The 18891-nt window shown below is 47.0% G+C and overlaps 1 protein-coding gene across 2 annotated transcripts in view; it reads right to left on the bottom strand.

Moving 5' to 3' along the window:
- NXN (nucleoredoxin) overlaps positions 1–18891 on the bottom strand; it is a 69620-nt gene that overhangs the window by 20619 nt on the left and 30110 nt on the right. For both annotated transcript variants that reach the window (XR_014541938.1, XM_083587846.1), the window contains exons 2-5: positions 4704–4821; positions 3945–4078; positions 3180–3280; positions 1163–1269 (exon numbers count right to left, since the gene is read on the bottom strand). Coding sequence is in view for 1 of the 2 variants with exons in the window: in XM_083587846.1 (XP_083443972.1) it covers positions 1163–1269; positions 3180–3280; positions 3945–4078; positions 4704–4821 (460 nt within the window). In the remaining variant the exon portion in view is untranslated. The remainder of the gene's footprint in view (positions 1–1162; positions 1270–3179; positions 3281–3944; positions 4079–4703; positions 4822–18891) is intronic.

The raw sequence follows: 18891 nt of genomic DNA, 5'->3' as shown, positions 1-18891 counted from the left end.
GAAGAAAGGCTGGGTGAAGGGTGTGGCCTGAGGGGTGTCCAGAGGGCCAGATGGAGAAACCTCAAGGGCCACATCTCAAACCCAAACCCGAAGTTCCCCACTCCACCTCTATGGAGTGACAACAACATTGAGCCCAGAGATTTGGCAAGTATAAGTACATACAACATTAATATTGTTATTAAATAGAAGACATCTGAAGGGAAGTTTTTAATGGTTGATGTTTTATTATGTTTTCAATATTTTACTGGGAGCTGATTGGAGTGGCTAGGGCAACCCAGTCAGATGGGCAGCATATTATTATTATTATTATTATTATTATTATTATTATTATTATTTACCACAGGTATTGCTATCCCCTCGTTATTTATTGAAATGTTTACAATTCAGGTGTTTAACAGAGTTAGGTACTTTTGCATATTCTTTGAACCTTTAAATTCCACCCACCCCCAAGATCAAAGGTTCCTTAAGCTGAATTCAAAAATTCTGTTGATAGCCCATGTAGCATTTTTTTTAAATGGTTAAATCATTGTTCAGTGTCTTTTGGTTCTTGGCAGGGGTGTATTGGTTTTGAGTGTTTATCATTAACTATTTCATGCTTCCTTAGAAATCCCCTAAGGTCACCAGCAGGGCACAGTGGTGAAAATGACAAAGGGAAACGAGCAAATGACAAAAGCCTGGCAAAAGGTAGATCTGAGAAAACCTCCCTCTTGGACAGAGTTAAAAGAAGGAGGAGGAGAATGAGGCGAGTAATGCACAGAATGTAAGATGCTGCCTTCTACTGAGTCAGACCATCAGTCCATCTATTCTCAATAATGTCGACACTAACTGGCAGCAGCTCTCAAGGATTCCAGACTGGGGCACCTTCCCAGCCCTTCCAGGAAATGTGGGAAATCGAATCTGGGACCAAGTTGAGGGCTGGTTTTTGTTTTTTTACTTTAAGACGTTTATAAGAATTTCATACAAGTAAACATTTTATAAGAGTTTTACACAAATATCCCAATAACTGGGATATAAGGAAACATAAACATTACACGTCAGTACTAAACCTAATCAATGACCTTTTTGTTTTGGCACTACCTTTTCTAGCAAGGGCCACAAGTATGTTATGCACGACACATGCAATCCTAGGAACGTTAGTTTTCGAAGAGGGTTTTTGTCCCACCTTGGATGCCATAGAGCCGGTTGAGACGCGAGCGGCGAGAATCATCAGCGTACGGGACGGCTAGCCAGGGCATCTCGCTGAAATACTGCTTGAATGACTCCTCTGACCTGGAGGGGGCAAAGCAAAAGGAGGCAGCCTTTTACGCTTTCCAGGTGGAACACCAACCCTGCAGTGCGGAACGAGTGCGGACAAAAGCAGTCTGGTTGCAGTAGCCTTCACAGGGCTGCTGTTGTGAAATGTGCTCTTTGCGAAGGGGGATGAAGCTGATCAGTGCTGTGGATATGGCACAGGGGGCGGCCAGGCGGCAAGGCAGGGCGACCGTGTGCACCCTATGATTTATAGAAGCGTAACAACCATATTCTCCTGCCAACCTAGCAGTTCAAAAGCACCTCAAAGTGCAAGTAGATAAATAGGCACCACTCCGGCGGGAAGGTAAATGGTGTTTCCATGCGCTGCTCTGGTTCGCCAGAAGCGGCTTAGTCATGCTGGCCACATGACCCGGAAGGTGTACGCCGGTTCCCTCGGCCAATAAAGCGAGATGAGCGCCGCAACCCCAGAGTCGGTTACAACTGGACCTAATGGTGAGGGGTCGCTTTACCTTTTAACAACCATATTAAGGTTGATACTAAGGAAACTTATCCATCCATCACTCTGGGGCCAGGCACTCCAACAATGGTTCCCCGCCCCCAAGTGTACTTTCCCCACTGTAATGAGGACTAGAAACTTGCTCTTCTTCATATACTGTATATATAAATAAGGCAGGGGTGAATGGGATGCAGAGTTTCTAAAAAAAACCCCAACGTCTGTAAAATTGTGGGATATATAAAAATACTGCCTAGGAGGTGCCACAGGGATTCTAAAAGCCACAGGAAGAGGCCACCAAAGAACAGCCTTGCACAATGGAAATGTAGTTCTAAGGTTGTCTGCTGAGTGTGGATTCGAACGCCAGGAGCTGAGAAGGACCCCTGATCTCAAAGCCACACTGCAACTCATTGGAAAAGGACACGCAACTTTACTGATATCAGTTGCTGTCTTTGAATTCCTTTTACTGTGGATGGGTTTTGTTAATCTGTAGCTGAGAGCCATTTGTTGCATTAGATTCCATCCCTTCCTTTGCTCCTGACTACCCTCCTGATGGGACGCGGGTGGCGCTGTGGGTTAAACCACAGAGCCTAGGACTTGCCGATCAGAAGGTCGGTGGTTTGAATCCCCGCGACAGGGTGAGATCCCCTTGCTCGGTCCCTGCTCCTGCCAACCTAGCAGTTCGAAAGCACGTCAAAGTGCAAGTAGATAAATAGGGACCGCTCCGGCAGGAAGGTAAACGGCGTTTCCGTGCGCTGCTCTGGTTTGCCAGAAGCGGCTTAGTCCTGCTGGCCACATGACCTGGAAGCTGTACGCCGGCTCCCTCGGCCAAGAAAGCGAGATGAGTGCTGCAACCCCAGAGTCAGTCACGACTGGACCTAATGGTCAGGGGTCCCTTTACCCTCCTGATGCTTCCCTTGCTCTGCAGGCTCTTCCTCGGGTGTTTCTGGCTCTGCTCTCAAATTCTCTCTCTCTCTCTCCATGCCTGCCTTACCAATCCCTGATTACCTTCTAGGAACTAAACTTTGGCACCTCTGTAGTGAGGGCACAGAACCCCTCCAACAGGTAACAAGCCTGGGAAAATATGTATGCAAGTGCTTATGTGTCAAGGTCCAGAGCTCTGTAACTTAACATTTCACCAGGCAACGGGTCACATGCACCTTTGAACTCAATCCTAGGGACTAGAAACTGTGCTTTAAGAAAACCAAAAGCTGAGGCTCTCAGAATGCTTGATTCCACACTCAGAGCTCCGCTAATGACATACAGCCCCTGCTCCTGTCCCGCCTGCTTCTGGCACCCGCTTCCCCAGTGCCATGGACCACCTGCCAATCCATTCTGACTGGCCAATAGCCAATCACCTTTCATTCCCATGTCCTGTCCCTTCCCCACCAAGCGTAGCAGGAGCTGGTTCCAATGGCAGAGAGGCAGCTCTTACCTGTCTGCGCTGACAAAGACGATCTCGAATTTATGACCGGATTCCTTGATCTTACGATAGGATTCCACTAGTACCCGGGTGAGGCTTCTGCAGGGGGGGCACTGCAAAAGAAATAGCATGGGGAAGGTGGTACATTACTATTACACAGGCAGCCTCATGGTGAGTGGGAATTGCCTACGGGGAAAGGGTTTGGTCAACTGGGAGCAAGTGCTTTTCTCCCCATCAGGCTCTCTACATGCCAAAAATGACTTAAGTAGGTATGTGTAGGCAGGCAGGCTGCAAAACAAGAAACACTGTGGACTACAACCTTCAGCACAGGTAAAGCCGGTGCAATGCAAATAAAGGGTTTAACAAATGTTGGGCAAAAGATTCCTGAACTGCAGGGGGTTGGACTAGATGACCCTTGTGGTTCCTTCCAACTCTACAATGCTAGGATTGTATGAAAACACTCCAAATGCACTTCATATACGTTGATGGGGGATGCTGGCAGTCACAGCTGCTGTACAAAAGGCGTCTGAATCATAACAAAACTTTCTGAGCCACAAACCATACAAAAATCCCCGCTATTAATTAAAAATAGACTTCTTCCCATTACAATCACTGATTATTCTTTACTTATAATTCATCACTACGTTAGTCAATACATGGCTCTGCTTGTGATGACTCAGTTGTAAGGGGAAGGCACTCTGCACATGCTCGCGTGCACCCCTGAGCTCCATTCGCCACCCACACCCCCAAAGTGGTAAAGTTAAGAGCATAGCTCACCCAGTGTGCAGAGAAGTAAACGCCAACGTAGGAGCCCTCAAGGGTGCTGCTCTCCTGGGTCTGGCCATTATTTCGGAGGAGAGGCCCAGCAACCACGTCGCCGAATGGCCGGGCCCCCCAAGGGAACTCCAAACCTGGAGCAGGAGCGGGAGGAGCACAGCATAAAGCAGAGAAACGACTAACAACATCACAGCAGCACCCCATCTGTCTCGACCTGTATCCCCCCCAAAAGAGAATCCAAAATGGTGTCTGCCATCATGCAGGCCCAAGACTGGTGTCATTGCAGGAAAGTGCATTGTGGGAAATAAATATGGCAGCTAGGTTCAGTTGCCAAGCACTGCTTAAACCCTCACAATGGCCCAGGAGATGGAGAAGGCAATTGGCCCACACTTAATCCTCAATGGCATCTCCACGTGGGGCTGAGGAAGACTCCCTGCCCCAAACCCTGGAGAGCTGCTGCCAGTCAGTGTAGACAAAACTGAGCTAGATAAACCACTCCTTATAAAGCAGTATATTGAAATTCTAATTAAATCAGCCTGTAATTCTGAACAATGAGGACTGGAATCTTGCTTTGTTCTTAGGAGAAGAGCTGGAGCTTCCTATGCCTCCAAGAAGTCTTTGGTGAGGTTCGCCCGAGTGCATCGGCTTGCCTCAATCTCTGCCATGCTCTCAGAAAAGGGCAACCGTGACCCACAAGAGGCAATGATGCAAAGATTTCCTTTGGCGTGACAAGTGAGAGCATTAAACACACAGCCTTACCTTCTGGGTCATCTCGAATTACCAAGAGGCCGTTCCGGCACACAACCTTTCCCGTAGTGGCATCTATAAATATCAGCGAGGGAATGTTGGACACTCGGAACTTGTTCCAGAGTTTCAACTGGAGGGAGGGGAAAAAAGAGAGAGAGAGAGATGTGGTAATGAACTGCAAAAGCAAGGAGTGAAGTTATACTTAGAATGCTCTTGCCCCTTCCACTCTCCCTCCTCCCAGTTGCTGCCTCATGGTTCAAAAGCTCAGACTGTAAGCTCCTTGCAGCAGGGACCTAACTGGCTTTCCCGGTTGCAACCAGAGGCCATTTTGAATCGAGATGGTGCACGGAACTGTTCAAAGCAGCGCTGATTTTAATAAATGAATTCAAAACCACACAGATTATTTTGGGTTTCTTAGATGTCCCAAGTGGCGCCAGGTATGATAAATTAATTTTTTAAAAAATAAGGTAAAAAGAACAAATGAAGAGACCTGCTGGGTCAGGCCAATGGTGCACCTAGTCTTCTCACAGTGACCAACCAGATGCCCCAATGGGAAAGCCCACAAGCAGAACCTGAGCACAACAACAATTCTCCCCACTCATGAATGGCAGCAACTGGTATTCAGAGAAGAAGAAGAAGAAGAAGAAGAAGAAGAAGAAGAAGAGGAGGAGGAGGAGGAGGAGGAGGAGGAGGAGGAGGAGGAGTTTGGATTTGATATCCCGCCTTTCACTCCCTTTAAGGAGTCTCAAAGCAGCTAACATTCTCCTTTCCCTTCCTCCCCCACAACAAACACTCTGTGAGGTGAGTGGGGCTGAGAGACTTCAGAGAAGTGTGACTGGCCCAAGGTCACCCAGCAGCTGCATGTGGAGGAGCAGAGACGCGAACCCGGTTCCCCAAATTACGAGACTACCGCTCTTAACCACTACACCACACTGGCATGTACTAACTGCCTCCAGCAATGGGAGTGGATCATAGCTCTTGCAGCCAGTAGCCATCAATAGCCTATCCTCCATGATTTGAAAGATGGCTTCTTTCAAAGCCATCCAAGCTGGTGGCCATCGCTGCCTCCTCTGGCAACAAGTTCCATTGTTTAACTATGTGCAAGCTGTTCTCTGGCCACTCTCCCATGCCATGCATAAGATTCTATCATGTCGGATGGCGGTGATACTTAAAAACGCACCATTTGAAATCGTTGGCCTTCCACCAACATGATTGTATGAGCCATGTGCAGATTCGTTCAGAATTGATTCATGAGCAAAGACAACAGCCCTGCCAGGTGGTCAGTTCAACCTCGTAAAACTTCAGCTGCAGGAGCTCAAGCGAGGTGGGGTTGCGAGGAAAGCCGCACTCTGGAAAACGCAGCCCTCACTCAACCAATCGCTCACCCTGACAACAGCAGGCCTGCACTTTAAAACATTTCCAGAGCCAAAAGGGTTTTTTTTTTATGGAGTTTCCGCAGTCTTTAGAGGAGCTTCGGAATGTGTTTGCAAAGGCTCTGGACGCAGTGTCCACTTAAAGGCGGCTAAAGCCTTCTGTTTATTTGGCCGGGCTTTGCAGCCCTTGAGACCCAGAGGAAGGGCGGCTGGGGTTGCATCAGCTTTCCTTGGCTGGGAGACAGGCGAGCGGGTTTCTCCTCCCGTCGCAAGTCAAGCGATGTGGCAGCAGCTCAGATGCTTAAGTGAGCTGGAGAGGGCCTGCGCAGCTGGATCTCAGGAGGGTCAAGAGAGAAAAAATGTCAGTTTTGCCAGAGAGAGGGAGAGAGAAGAGACGGAGGAGGGTGGAGAAGGAAGGGGAACCAGGCAGCCAAGAAGATCAAGTGGGGGAAATAAGCTCCACATTTGCTCCATTCACTAAAAGGATTGATGCTGAGGTCGCATCAAACCCAAGTTCTTACTAGGTTGGGAGGCTGCAGCTGCTGTCTTTCTGAAACCAAGTGCTCTGCTGCAACCAAACAATGCAATTCAACGCCCGCAAGCTTCATTCAGCATTGTGTCAGCGAATAACACTTACAATCTGAACTGTATGGAACTCTAATTGTAACACACTAAAATACGAGAAATAAAAGCAACATTTTTTCAAAAAAACCTCAAAACATACAGCATCTAGCACAGGGTAGGACAATTGTTATTAACAGGCAGAACAAAAAAAATTCAAGTGGTCCATGGGGCAGGGGAAGTTAAGGGTATCAATGCCTTGATGGAAAGAAGTACCGTATGTGTCATTTGGACTACTGCAGGGGTAAGCAAAGGATAAACTTTCCTGCTTTTTTCCTCTCCCCACCTTATCCCTTTTTCCTTTTGTGTCACGTCCTTTTAGAATGCAAGCTGGTGTTATTTAGACTGATTTGTAAGCAGTTCTGTAAGCTTTTCAGACCGTAACTCCTCATGGCACAGGAAATCTCCAGGCTAGACTACTGCTGTGCAATGTATATGGGGCTGCCTTTGAAGGTGGAAAGAGTAAATCAAATTGTCAGTCTCTAGCAGCCACCCTAGCTTGGTCCCTAAGATATGTAAAAATGGAAGATCCAAACAAGGCATGCTGAAATTCCTACAGGTGAGCCATTTTCACAATAATCCCCCCAGAGACTATTTTTTTTTGGGGGGGGGGAAGGGGGAACAAGACAGCAGGAATTCCTCCAGCAGAACCTAAACTCCAGTGGCTTATTCCGTCATTGTTCCCTGAGCATACTAGAGGGATGCCAAGATCCCTCTCGCTCCGTCTTTTCTGGAGGCTGGAGAGATTCCTGCACTTTAAAAAAAAAAATTAGCTGTTCCCGTTAAAAAGGAAAAAAGGTCTCATCCAATATTGCTTTAAAAACTCAGAGAACAGGGTGTGCGTCTCCCTCCCCACTTCAACTCTTTCCGTTGCTAAGCTACAATAATCGCTTCAACAGCTAAATACTCTTGTAGCTTGCCTCACTCAATGGTCTGAAAACACCACAGCTCATAGCTGGTCCAATCCTGACAGTATCAGTCTTGCAGGGGGAAAGAGGGTGTGTGTGTGTGACTGGTGACTGATATCAGCTTCCCACAACCTGGAAAGCATTGGATTTTTTGGACTACAACTCCCAGCAGCCCTGACAAGCAATGGAGCCGACAAGAGCGTGAACCGTAGTAAATAAACCATGGCTTCAGATCGTAGTTATAGAGAGCCTGTGTGGTGCAGTGGTTAGAGTGCTGGGGTAGGCTCTGGGAGACCAGAGTTCAAATCCCCATTCGGCTCTGAAGCTCACTGGGTGACCCTGGGACAACAACAGGTTTGTTGTGGGAATGAAATGAGTTCCTTGGACAAGCAGGTGGGACATAAATGCAATTAATAAATATACAGCATGTGGCTCTATATTATATAGAGTCTGGGCAATCAGACAGACCATGGCGTAAAAGCCTTAGGAACCTCCAGCCCTGAATAAGCTGTTTCCCCCAAACCACACTCACCTGCCCCACACCTGACAACATATGGGATGCAGGTGAGACATAACTCCTTTACAAGCTGGGCTCTCAAACAGCTGGGATCATCTATATTATGGTGGGGCGATCACTCTCAGTGCCAATTACAGAGAGCCCCTCTGAACTTTTTCCTTCCAGTAGCACCTTAAAGACCAACTAAGTTAGTTCTTGGTATGAGCTTTCGTGTGCATGCACACTTGTATCTGAACAAGTGTGCATGCACACGAAAGCTCATACCAAGAACTAACTTAGTTGGTCTTTAAGGTGCTACTGGAAGGAAAAAAATTTTTTGTTTTGTTTTGCCTCTGAACTTTGACGGGCAGGCACTCCTCAAAAGTTTGACCATAGGGCAGTGGAGCAATTAAGGATCTCGCCAGCAGGCCAGATGAGGTACCCCATCTGGTTGGCCACTGTGAGAACAGAATGCTGGACGCATTGGTAGTTCACAAAACGGGTATAACAAAATGCAAGAGAATGCTAAGCTGCAGATATCACTGGGAACACTGTAGTCCTAAACCCATCTGCTCCTATTTATTTTTCCTCCTCCCTCCTCCTTGCCCTTTCCTCGTTTAAATACATTAAACCTTTGTATTATATATCTGTTGTTGACTTTGCGTCCATGTTGAAGTTGTATTTTTTTTGCAGATGTATAAAACATTTTTTTTAAAAAAAATTAATATGGTATCAGGGAGGGGCAATTACTTCCCCAAACATGTCCCCTGAGCACCCTTTTTAAAAAAAAAAACAAAAAAAAAACTAAGAAAGCCATTTCCAGAACTATCCCAGATGCAAGAGATTTTTCTGCTTCTAATTTTCTTTGAAATAAACATTTAAAGAAACATTTTTGGGGGTGGGGGGAAGAGAGAAAGCACAGAGGTGCCTTGCTGCTTTGGAATGAAAGCTCAGCTGTTTTCAAGCTTCACAAGAGGCTTTTTTTGTGCTTGGGGGGCGGGGGGGCGGGTAAGAGCTTAACCATAATGGTAACAGATCTTTTCTTCTGTTAATTCTCTTTGCAGCAACCATCACTGGCCAGGCGGGAGAAAGCGGATTTGGTCTCGTCAAGGTGTCCAGAGAGACCTCCGAGGAGACGGCCAGAGATCTTGCATGCTGACAAAACCCGGATAGGGCAAACAGGATGGGGAGCTTCGTAAGAGCCAGCCAGCTTCAACAAGGAAAGAAAACAACTCCGGAAAAGAAAAAGGGTGAGGGGACACTTACGACATTCACACGGTGGGTGCAGGTCTCCTGACAACTCTCAGCCTCTTTAACAAGCTAGCATTCCCTTTAAACATGCCAGGCAAGAGGGTCTAGGATTGGCGTCTTGGGCAACATTCACACCACATGTTTTAAATGATGCCACTTTAAACAGCCATGGCTCCCCCAAAGGATTCTGGGAGCTGCAGTTTGCTAAGGGTGCTGGGAGTTGCAAGGAGATACTCCAACTCCCCTTGTAGAGACACAATTCCCAGAACGATTTAAAGATCAATCCCATGTCACAGGAAACGCTGGGAACTGTAGCTCTGGGAGGTAAACAGAAGTCTCCTAACCACTCTCTGCACCCTTTACAAACTACAGCTCCCAGGAATCTCAGTTTGAAACCATACCAAACCTTGCTTAGCTTGGCAAATGTGCTAGCAGTTGTATTAGGGTTGCCATATTTCAAAAAGTGAAAATCTGGATACAACACAGTTGCTGAACTTTTTTTTGCAAGTGAAATCTTTCCACTTTCCGATGGCCGAATCCTGGCTATGTTTGGGAACTTCCGGACGTATGGCAACCCTTCTTATATATCTGCTCAAGCCCAACAGTAGGCAGGGCCAGAGACAATGACAGGCAGAGCCAACTGAAGTCTGGTTTTGCCCCCATACTGCTTCCTGCTGAGTTTGGAGTTTGGATTTGATATCCCGCTGACAAGTAGGGAATATTGACATAGAAATCATACAGGGACCAATTCAGGAAACTGGTTCGACTGGGCAAATGCAAGGGCAGACAATAATGAAGGAGGCTACGGTGCAACCTCAAGCAACACAAATGGAGAGACCCGAGGCCCTGCAGGAGCATAAGCAGCTGTTTTGGAAGAATGAACTTGAATTAGGCCAGAGGGAGTTGGGAGCTGAGGAGGCTCTCAACTTTGGAGAGATTTTGAAATATGCTGTTAAAGATCTTTTGGATTATATTGATGACTGTGGGGAGTGGGACTGTGGGGAATGGGCTGGTCTGATGCGGGGAGATGGACATGAGTATGGGTGGAAATTCCCCGGAGACCTACTCCCTAAGGAGAAAGGAAAGAAACTAAGAAAGAGACCAACAAAAGACAAGGAAAAGTGCAAAAATAAACAAGAAGAAAAAGATCTGCAGAAGGGGCATGGAAGAGACTTAAGAGCCTCGGATATCAGACTACCAGGTTGATGGACTAGATGGAATGGATAGCAAGGACTGACATAACCCGAGAGCAGAAAGAAGGGACGTTGGATGAAAATTGGAAGAGTCTATAAAGAAAAAATTTTATTTTGGGAATTAGTGTAAAATTAATGAATATTAGGGAGAATGTTGGAATGAAATTGTCTGGCTTTAGCAGAAATGATATAAGGATAAATAAGTATTAAGTTTTTTAAGTTTTAAGGTATTTTATGGTATTTTATGGTAAGATAAGGTTAAATAAAGTAAGGTAAATTGAATAACAGAATATGGTGAAAGATGGATAGGATATATAGAGTTAATTAATTGGTTATAAGCTAAAATATAGAAAGGATTTGCTGAAACAATGATTGAATCAGGATACAAGAAGAGGGAGGTGTGAGGAAGTCGGGGAAATAGGCAGACGAAAGATAGGATATGGAATGACTGATTTGTTTTTAACTATTTTTATTTTTCTGTATTTTGTATCTTTTTGTCTTCTTTTTCTTCATTTCCCCCCCTCTTTTTTCTTCTTTTTTTTCTTTTTCATATTTTTGTATTTCCTCTGAAATTTTAATAAATATTATTATACAAAAAAAAAAAAGGATTTGATATCCCGCTTTATCACTACCCAAAGGAGTCTCAAAGCGGCTAACATTCTCCTTTCCCTTCCTCCCCCACAACAAACACTCTGTGAGGTGAGTGGGGCTGAGAGACTTCAGAGAAGCGTGACTAGCCCAAGGTCACCCAGCAGCTGCATGTGGAGGAGCGGAGACGCGAACCCGGTTCCCCAGATTACAAATCTACCGCTCTAACCACTACACCACACTGGCTCACAGTTCTATTGAGGGGAGGAAATCAGATTAAGGAAGAGGAGGATGACAGCAGATTCTGAGCTGGTTGCAAGTGTGGTGTAGTGGTTAGTGTAGGACTAGGACCTCGGAGACCAGTGTTCAAATCCGCCACTCGGCCACGAAGCTCCCTGGGTATGACCTTAGGGGCCAGTCACTGTCTCTCTCAGCCTAACCTGCCTCACAGGGTCGTTCTGGGGATTAAACGAGGACAGGGAGAACCATGTATGCCACCTTGAGCTCCTTGGAGGGAATGTAGTAAGCAAATAATAAGTGCATAGCTGAGCATGTAAGCTGCCCACGTGGGGTGGAGAGCCCAGAGAGAAAGTAAGCCAAGGGGACATTCCCCAGGAAATGGCTTTGGAGATCGTAGCCACAACATGAATCACAAACACCCAGGGTGGTGTGTAAACAACAACAAGACGAAAATAAGAAACAGACGTAAACCCCCCCTCTCCTCCGAACGCGTGCACAAACACCCCCCCCTCCATGGATCACAGTGAACTTGGCTCCACGCACCGTTCTCTTTTGATTTGTTTGGATACCACTGCAGCGAGCGCCAGGAAAAATCTGTCCGATTTGTCATAACAAACCAAAGGTAAACAGAAAAGCATTAGCCAATTAAGCAGGAATGTGGCGTCTTAGGACGGGGAGGTGGCGGCGGCTGCTCGTTGCCAACCAGGGCCGCTTCTCTGGAGGGAAGGGCACAATAGAGGGGTTGGTGGGCAGAGGACAGCGTCCCTGGGAAGCAAAGAGGGGAGTCTCACTGGACCCCATGAGCCGTTTGCAGTGGGACTCTTTGCGAGGGTTTAATGCCACCTGCCGCAGAGGGAAGGCCCAGACGGGGAGGGCAGGCGGCTGACAGATGCCCTCCCTGGGGACCTTGGCCTTACAACTTGGAGGGATGCCTAGGAAGCCCAAAGCCAGACCACAGAGAGAGAGAAGGCCAGGCCAGGTGGCTGAATGGGGCCTTTCCGCTTGCGTCTGATTTAACAGAGGCTTTCGGCATCCGTTCCAGGGTAGAATACAAGGGGAGATTTATGGAGGGCTGGAAAAGGAGAATCAAAAGTACCGTGGATAATTCTTTTTGGAGACTCAGCAAGCCAAGCTGCAGCCTTACAAGCCAATCCCCTGAATCTTCCTAGACTTTTTCCCAACCTTCACAAAATCCTCCAGAGGAGGTAGGGAAATGTTTCTAGTCCATAAGAAATGCGCCTGGCCTACACTCAAGGTCAATATCATCACAGAGCAGCACACTGATGGCCTCAAAGGCAGAAAAGAAACAGCATCTTGCAAACTTTTGTGGACTCCACAACTGGGAGGCAATAATGTAAGAATAACATTGCTGGATCAGACCCAGAGGCTGTTGAAGTCCAACATCCTGTTCTCACAGAGTGACATGAGCGCAACAAAAGCCCTTTCCCCATTTGTGATTCAACAGGTAAATTTGGGGATAGACTGCTCCTAAACTGGGAGGTTCCACATAGCCATTGTGACTAGTAGCCATTGATGAGGCTTCCCCTCCTCCATCTTTGCCGTATCCCCTCTGAAAGCCATCTAAACCTGGCAATGTTCCCCAGATGTTGCAGCCATGAGTTCCACAAGTGTGTTGGGTTGTGTGTCCTGAACGCCCCGGCCTTGAGTTTCTCTGGATTGGCTCCCGAGTTGGAAAGTGTTACAGGAGAAATACTTCTCTTCCCCCCTCCCTATTAATCTGAAAAACAAGATTTCCACACCATTTTCCACAAGTCGTATAAAAAGTGGAAGTCAAAGTGTTGGCAGGTTGCAGCACCCACCGTGGCTGCAGAGACTGATATAGGAGAGACATGTTTTGTTGCAGCTGGGGCAGAGGAAGGCATCCGGTTGTGCTGCTGCAGATGCACCATGGCGTTTCTTCTCTCTGCGCTCCTCCCAGCAGTCATTTCTCCTCCGGTCACTGCTACAGATACACGACCTGACTGCCTATCTCCAGGCACTGTGGTCGTCTGCAAGGGAATCCTACAGAGCAGGGTTGATGTTGCCAGCCTTTGTGTCACGTTTGCAGACATTTCTGTAGCGCAGAGTTGGTCTGCCAATGGGCCTGGTGCCTGAAGCGTGTCCTTGGGGATCCTGCCATCTTCTATTCTGTGAACATGACCAAGCCAGTGTAGACATCGCTGAGACAGGACTGCAAACATGTTGGGAATCTGGGCTTGGGAGAGCTCATCTTTGTTTGAGTCTCTGTCCTGCCCTGTGGTGCTCAAAATCTTCCTGACGCAGCACACGTGGAAGGGCTTGAGGCATCGCTCCTGGTGGGTGTAAGTTGCCCACAACTCACCTCCATAAAGCAGCATGCTCAAAACGCAAGCCTAGCAGAGCTTCATCTTGCTATTGGTCGTCAGCATCACATTCTTCCATACCCTTTTGGAGAAGCGACCTATTGCCGTAGTTGCCTAGTCAATACACTTGTCCAGCTCACCAATGATAGAGAAGTTGCTGGTTATGGTGGAGCCCGAGTAGACAAAATCATCTATCACCTCAAGTGTGTGGTCACCAATGCTGATGTGTGGAGATGCTGACCCAGGATGTTAAATACACAAGAAAACAAACGCCATGGAGCAGACCTAGAAGGCGCATGTATAGGAAGTAGCCCAAGGCACAAAGGTAGACATTTACCTTCATTGGTCCACTCACTTTCCCCTCTGACCTCGCCCACCACTGGCACGTGGCCCTTGGAAGGTTTCCCAGATAGAAATGTGGTCCTCGGATTGAAGAAGGTTCCATAACATTCAGATTGACTTCTTTTCCCTGATCCAGCAAGGAAGTCCCCACATTCAGATATTACAAACATATTCCTAGCCTGGTTACTTGGGAGGCAATTGGCACTTGTCACAGGCAACCAAAGGCCACTTTTTAAAATATAGCCAGCCTCCTAGGTCTGATTGAGCACAGGGAAGCAAAACTCCAAGGGTGAACTGACAGCTAACCCCTTAAATTTTCAGATATGCTATACCCAGGTCTGGAGGAATTGGGGAGAAGCTACAATTCTCTCTCTCTCTCTCTCTCTCTCTCTCTCTCTCTGTTCCCCTCCCCTCCCCCCAAAGATAATTAAAGTCAGTACATTCCGGATTCAAAGAGGCTCTTGCAAGCTCTGACAATCCCGACCTATAGCAGAAAAGCAGGCAGTCAACAGTTGGAGCCAGAAGGTCTATTGAATGCATCCAGACACCGTCTGGCGTGCTGGATCCCAGCCCGTTCCCTTGACTCCAGAGGCCCCCAGGATCCTAGATCTGGATTTGTCAAAACAGCTCTGGGTTTAAAAGAATAGCAGCAGTTAGCACCTCCTGTCTAAGGAGGCTTATTAAAAGGTGGTTTTTAAAATACATTATCTATCTATCTATCTATCTATCTATCTATCTATCTATCTATCATCTACTCAGTGATTCTGATGTACTCAACCACTTTAAAGCAAAATTTCCTTCTCTCAAAACCGGAAAAATCTTCCGTTCCCCCTTCTCATGGAAGCAAACAGGTGATGGCCAGTTAGGATTCTGATCAAACTCATTTTGGACCCCCAGGTGAACACCCCACTTTGCGGGGCTAGCACCACCTGACTCTGCAGAGGAAAAATCTGGGGGACAACTTAGCTCCAGAGCCTCTCCAAAGGGAATCAAGATGAGGAAGCTTCATTTAAGTTAATTGAAAGAGAGAGATTATATTATGGTGGATTTTTCAAAGACAGTCTGTCATCGGAAGGGGATTCTGGTCTAATCCCCACCCACCCTTGGCTTTTATCAGGACAGGGTGACGTTTCCTCACAAATCCTTCTCTAGACAAGAAGGAAATTTACCAGAGCTCTGGTTTAGAAGTACATGAAAAGTGTCTTGGAGGAACAGTGCAATCTATGGGATTCCCCTGCACTCAAAGACCCGGGAGACCAGAGTTCAAATGCCCACTCGGCCACACGAAACTGCTGGGTAACCTTGGACCCCTCACTGTCCCTCAGCCTCACCTTCTCACAGCCTCAGCTTCTCACAGGGTTGTTGTGAGAATAAAATGGGAAGGAAGAGAACCACATCCACCACCCTGGAGGACACAGTGGGGTTATGAACGCAATGTTTTTATATATAAAAAAGAACTGGACCCTCAGAGCTTTGATCTTGCCAAAGCAGTTCCCGGCCACCATCTTCCTGCATCAGAATTCACTGCGTAGCAAAGGAGGCGTTTTGTGCACTACGGAACATCTTTTCCCTCAAATCCGACAGTGGGAGTAAGCGAGGGAGGCTTTTGTTCAAAGTAGGGCAAGTTCATTCATCCCCGCTGTGCGCTGTTTCTCTTTATCCCCATTCCCTCCTTTCAAGCTCAAACGGGCCTCTGAAAAGGCAGGATCCGCAGCTGGCTCCAAACTCACCTGCTAGCAAAAAGAGACAGGCCTACCACCAGGAAGAAGAGTGGGGGGAAACTGCAGCCCTGAGGCAGGAACTGACCGGTAACACCCACAGGCTACACTCAGAGCATCAAAGTTTATTGGGGGGGGGGCACACACACAGAGGATTTTAGAGTTTGATTTGGCTCTGTAACTGGAATATTGAGGGAAAGGGACATAGCTCAGTGGAACAGCATTTGCCTTGTGTACAGAAGGTCACAGGTCTGATTGACTATAAGACAGCTTCCAATATTCCTAATCAATCAGTCTTTAATAAAGAACCATGAGGACTAGAACCCTGGTTCATTTCCAGGGGAACAGCTGTAGCTCAGGGATACAGCATGGAGAAGATCCCAGATTCAAACCCTCGTATCTCCACATAGGGCTGGGAATGTCACCCCCATCTGAAAACCTGGAGAGCTGTTGCCAGTCAGTGCAGACAACCCTGAGCTAGATGGAACAATGGTCTGACTTTGTATAAGGGAGTCTCTTCTGTTCCGTGGGGGAAAGAACCACAGTTGTTTTGTTTATGTTTTTGCTATCCTGACCACAGCTATTTGGGGATCATTAAGACATTAATTAGTCCCAGAACATAATTTTATCAGGAAATCCAAGTGCTTCTAAGTAACTTCTGGTCCTCCTGGGTCACAGAAATGTGACCAGAATGGCAAAGAATTTGTAATTTCCCTCTCTTTTCACTATTTAAACTAGAACAGCTGTTTTTGTTTGTTTTGTTTTGCTTGCTTGCTTGCTTTACCTTGAGCCTAGCTGAGTGTTCCCAAAAATAAAATAAAATAAAATGTACCCAAGGACACCAGGCGAATAACACAACAGGAATCTGCATCCCCTACTTAAATTCTGAAGTGGTACAATTCCAAGGAAGGACTGTACCATTTAATGCACTGGGTATCCTTCCTTCTCCATTTTCAACCTGTAAAACGGAGAACAAAGCAGCCTACTTCACAAGGGTGTTGCAAACTGGGAAAGGGAAAGACAAAAGTACATTACAAGTGCTTCATCATCAATAAGACGTTGAGATCCAATCTCACACTGGATCTAAGAAAGAGGTAACCGTCACCTGTAGAGCTGTTCAAGACTAGAAGTTTCCCCAGAGTTAAGAACACTTATATAAGCCTCCTAGCCAATCAGGGAGCCAAACTTGGAACCAGCCAATCAGGGAGCCAAGCTAGAAACCAGCCAATCAGGATTCCTTGCTGGAATCTAGCCAATCAAAATATATCAGCAGGGCCTGGAAAAGGTGGGAAAGTTCCACCCTTTCTTGGTCCCGAACAATGAAATGAGTAAGAAGCGCTGTCGCCTTTGGGCCAAAAGGAACTGGATTTGAGCCAACGGATGCCAGTAGCATGAAAATGCAAAGAGCTGAGAATGCAAAAAAAAAAAAAAAAGGGCGAAGTTGCAGAAGACGAAGGCACTGGATTTAAAAAACCAACCCCATTAGCCAAGGAGGAACAACGCACCGTGATACAGTAGTTGTTGGCTATGGAGATCCCTGGGTTGGCGGGCCGAGAAGGAAACGAGCTGACATGAGTCCAAAGCCCACAGAAAACCCTGCTAGCGCTTTTCAAAACAAAGCCGTCAGCCTCTGTTCTAAAAAGGAAGAAGAAAAAATCTCCCACTTACCGGAACTGGGAGGAACTCCAACTCAGCAGTGGCCAGAGAGAATGAGGCAATAAAAAGGACATTACAGAGAGCCTGGCTGAATCAGATAAAAATTCAGCTTTCTATTCCCAGACTGGACAGGCAGATCCCCCAGTCCTGGGAAGCTCACAATCAGGACATCAGTAGTGTAGTGGCAAATTCAGTAGTGCAGGGTCCATTCACGATAGTCACAGCCATGCCCCTTCTAAGTTTATAAAACTCTCTAATAACTATAATAATTAGGGGTGCATTGCAATGCTTGGTGCAGATCTCCATGTGTTTGTTGCCTTTCAGCTAGATCTACTGTTTTCTGTGCAGGCACATGGGCAAATGATTTGAAGTGATCTAATACCTTCTTTCGGTGGGACTCAAGTTATGTTTTCCATGAAATTCCCTTGTAGGGAACAGAACTTGCACTCTCCATTCCCTTGGAAACCCCTTGTGTTTTCAGTGCTCCTAAATACTTAGGTTTGGAGCATACAGAACAACTCCTTCTCAGTGTTCTTCCCATGCACCATCTCCAGAGTGACCCTAGGAGCCCGTCCTCAGTGACTGGCTCACCTCCTTTCACTCTGATTGGCCCCAATCAGTTACAAAGGAAAAGGAGACAGACTTCTCAGTGGCTAAAAAGCTCCCGTTTCATGTTGTCTAGGCTCTAAGACGCTGAAGATGGAGACCCTGCTGCAGAAATAGTATCAAGAGTTTTCAACATCCTGGATCACTGTAGGACATGAAGGCAATAGCCATCTTCAGCTGTTGTTTCCCAGCAACCAGGACTCGGGGATAAACTGCTCCTGAAGCTGGAGGTTCCATTTACCCCTCATGACTATTATACATTACAGAGGACATAAAAGGTAAAGGGACCCCTGACCATTAGGTCCAGTCGTGGGCGACTCTGGGATTGCGGTGCTCATCTTGCTTTATTGGCCGAGGGAGCCGGCGTACAGCTTCCGGGTCATGAAGCCAGCATGACTAAGCCGCTTCTGGTGAACTAGAGCAGCACACAGAAACGCTGTTTACCTTCCCGCCGGAGCAGTACCTATTTATCTACTTGCACTTTGACACGCTTTCGAACTGCTAGGTTGGCAGGAGCAGGGACCGAGCAACGGGAGCTCACCCCGTTGCGGGGATTCGAACCGCCGACCTTCTGATCAGCAAGTCCTAGGCTCTGTGGTTTAACCCACAGCGCCACCCGTGTCCCTTAACAGAGGACATAGCTAAGGTCAAAGAAGGGTGAAATCAGCTCTGTGAGGTGGGTGATGGTGAGGAAAGCAATGTTTCAAGAGGTCACCATTCCCCCATCAAGACCTCTCATTTCGCCTTTACTCATCCAATAATGCTCTATATCACTTATTTAGGCATCTGTACACTGCTGTTCCATGACACAGCTGTCAGGGTTCCCCCCTCTCCCATTCAATCCTCACAACAACCCTGCAAGGTAG

This window comes from Podarcis filfolensis (assembly GCF_964270895.1).
Source record: "Podarcis filfolensis genome assembly, chromosome: 15".
Taxonomy (NCBI): domain Eukaryota; kingdom Metazoa; phylum Chordata; class Lepidosauria; order Squamata; family Lacertidae; genus Podarcis; species Podarcis filfolensis.
The sequence above is the reverse complement of the archived record's forward strand: the minus strand, read 5'-3'. Positions and strand labels throughout refer to the sequence as shown.